Genomic DNA, 3,500 nt, shown 5'->3' with positions numbered 1-3,500 from the left:
TGTAGTCCCAGCTACTCGGGAGGCTGAGGCAGGAGGATTGCTTGAACCCAGGAGTTTGAGGTTGCTGTGAGCTAGGCTGATGCCACAGCATTCACTCTAGCCCAGGCAACAAAAGCGAGACTCTGTCTCAAAAAAAAGAAAACATTTAACTCAAGGAATTATCATTGCTTGTGGAGGAAAAGACTATCTTTACAATTTATGATACCTCAGCATAGCGAAGCTCTTTGGCATAATAATTTAATAGTAAGAATTTAATAAAGTTGATCAGCATCTAATATTTTGAATTTTCTGACATGTCTTAGGACATGTGTCTCTATATATACAGCCTTGCAAAGTTTTAAAAAAATGTTACTTAGAAAACCTAGCCTTGGCTTTCCTTTGCTTCCATATGTGGTGCCACAGTCTTCCTCTCTCCATCCTTCTATCTTCTTGTAGCTTTTTTTTATCAATAGGTTTCCAACAACAAAACCATCTGTTTTGCCATGGGTACAGATTCCTGTGGAAACTGAATCAAGACTGTGGAAAACACAGCCTGAATAAGCCTTATCTTTTTTTGTATGTGTACTTCACTTCCTAATATTCCTGATGTTTATGTTGATTTTTTATGGTTATGAATAAATATATATTTTCATGGACAATAAATATGCATATGTGTATATGCATATGTATCTATATGTAAAATACAGATACATACATACATGAATATATATGTGTGTGTATATATATATATAAAAATATAAAGGGAGAGCTAAATTTTTTTTGAGATTATTAACTCCAGGTTAAGAATCATGCTGTATGGCTGGGTGTGGTGGCTCACACCTGTAATCCTAGCACTTTGGGAGGCCAAGGTGGGAGGATGGCTTGAGGTCAGGAATTCAGACCAGTCTGAGCAAGAGTGAGACCCCCTCTCTACAAAACATAGAAAAAATTAGCCGGGTGTGGAGGTGCATGCCTGTAGTCCCAGCTACTTGGGAGGCTGAGGCAGGAGGGTCCCTTGAGCCCAGGAGTTTGAGGTTGCAGTGGGCTATGATCATGCCACTGCACTCTAGCTGGGGCAACAGAGTGAGTGAGACCTTGTTTCAAAAGAAAAAGAAATTAAAAAGAACCATGCTGTAAAAAACAATTCTGAGAAAACCAGTTTGTGACATAGGTTTTATAAACTGCCTTAGTGTATCCATGAAGTTTCTAGGTGAGAAAAAGAAATCTTACCCTTAGTTGTGACTTTTCACCAAATATATAAAGGGCTGCTTGGCGTTTCAAGAGCTGGTTTTGTAGGTAGGTGCTGTTACTAAAAGACGCTGAGTGATCCTTGCCTGCCAGCCGGGCACCAACATCAATGAAGGATGTTGGGGAGCTGATCAAGCGAGTGCTAGAGCGAAGACTTGCCCATACACCTTCATAAAAGCCAAAAGAATTGAGTGAGATAATCTGATGTGGGAATGCCACTGAATAAGGAAAAAGATGCATGCTCTGGAGCTACCGTTTTAGATGTAACAGCAAGTTAATTAATCTAAATACTCATAAATCATACTGGTCATTTGCTATTCACCTTCATAACATAAGCGTTATTCAATATAGCATTTCAAAATTCCACAATCTTAGGCTCAGAAGGACCTACAAAGTCACCCTAGTCAATCTCATTTTAGATTTTGTTGTAAATTCAGTATTTATAAGTAAATACTAAGATCATAAGTAGAAAGAGTACACTGATACTGGAAATTAAAAATGCCATCAGGAGGCACTAATAATGTTTAGGAAGGAGAATTTCTCAGGGCTTCATGAAAAAAATAAAGAACATTCTTCTGCTTATTTAGTCAATTCAACGAGAAATCTAAATTAAAGTATAAAATAGAAATTTAATAAATCTACTAAAATTGGAGTCTGGATTTAGAGTTAATATTTGTATATCATGCCAAAATAATGTAATTCTAAACAAGTAAAACTTTTATTACAGTTTTTTCCAGTATCCATGAAAAACAATGAGCAATTATAAATTTAGTAACATGTACTTCTCTGAATCTTAGGAGGCTTTATTTAAAATGTACAGTTAAAGCAGATGTCTTCTAAGAGAAAGAGCAAGCTAAAATGCTAGAAGAGTCTCATGATATAAGCTGACCCTAATTATGTTAATTAGAACAAGGATTTCTGTATGCAAGTGAGATTATTAAATATTAAACATCCAAACCAAAAGCATATACTAATTCTCAAACCTGATTAGCACTGAAGCACCTTCAAGATAACAGACTCCCTCATAAATGCCTATAGATTGTGGTGTTCATAACAGTGATAGGGTTACATGGATAGAGAACTTCCCTACTGCTTCTCTACAGCAGGTTTTCTTGTCTAGATCTAGAAAGGCTATTTGAGAAGCTTTAATCCTTTCCTAGTGTTAAATCAAAGCATGTTTCTAGGTATTAATAATTAGAAGTTACCATGATAATGTCAAATCTGCTTCTCCCTCTCTTTATAAGTATTTATGGGGTCAGGAGTTCCCAAGAAAAGGTTTTATAGGTGATTTCTGCTTAACATGCATGAATCTTTCTATATAATCCATGAGTTTTTCTTAGATATTATGGCAAGTAATATTTTTTTGTAAATAGAATCACAGGAAAATCAGAATGTAGGTGAGAATAAAGGATATAATTTGACAAACAAATGTGAAAAAGTCACCTGTATATAGTTTCATATGAAGATGGTTTAAAAGAATGACACATCAAGACACATAATACAGTACCTTGATTATGGACTCTTCCCTTAGCTGAAGATTTGGGATTTGACTGAGTAAAACATTTATCTCTGTACCCATGCACTGGTAGGTGAGATTAAACACAGAAGGAGAAATAAAATGTATATAGCAGCAAACATCAAAGCAGATTGAGTAAGAGAAAAATAGGCTATTTAATTTTTAAAATTAAGTTATCATAGGGAAAAATGTAAATATAATAAAAGTAGAAGACTTAATTAACAAACAAAAAGCTGCACAGTCACAGAAAAAAGATGAATTGAGTGCCTGTTAAATGACATTTCAGCACCTGTTTATAAATACTATAAGCACAATGAAATGGACAGCACAGAAGAGGGTGCCACTAAAAAATTATGCCAAATGGAATAAGCTTTTGAGGATTGTCAGTCAGTCAGGAACAAATTTATATAATAAAATTAAGGAATTTGGGGTGTGTGTGTGTGTGTGTGTGTGTAAATGTTACGAATACATTGGTCCTAGTATTGAAGGAGACTGATTGACTGGCAAATGCTACGTGTTGTCCAACACGTTTGTTCTTTGAGCAAGGTCATCACACCAGGAAACAATGAAGCTCTAACAACCATTTGGAATAACTAAGGGCATGCTTTTGCGGTAGAGCATTCATTAAGCATTGCCACGCTATTTCCTTCTTCTCTTTTCATTTGGAAATTTTATTTATTTTTCATAAATAAATAGTTATGAGCAGCAAAAATTCATAATCCTGTGACAATATCCAATACCACTAATAATACAGCTT

General features: G+C 35.2%; 1 protein-coding gene across 1 annotated transcript in view; it reads right to left on the bottom strand.

Moving 5' to 3' along the window:
• Positions 1-3,500, bottom strand: part of SBF2 (SET binding factor 2) — a 518,495-nt gene that overhangs the window by 51,576 nt on the left and 463,419 nt on the right. The window contains exon 28 of the mRNA XM_012654180.1: positions 1,210-1,394. Within this exon, the coding sequence (XP_012509634.1) occupies positions 1,210-1,394 (185 nt within the window). The remainder of the gene's footprint in view (positions 1-1,209; positions 1,395-3,500) is intronic.

The sequence above is a fragment of the Propithecus coquereli genome, unplaced genomic scaffold (assembly GCF_000956105.1).
Source record: "Propithecus coquereli isolate 6110/MARCELLA unplaced genomic scaffold, Pcoq_1.0 Scaffold44, whole genome shotgun sequence".
In the NCBI taxonomy this organism is placed as follows: Eukaryota; Metazoa; Chordata; class Mammalia; order Primates; family Indriidae; genus Propithecus; species Propithecus coquereli.
Note: the sequence above shows the minus strand (reverse complement) of the source record. Positions and strands in the feature narration are given on the sequence as shown.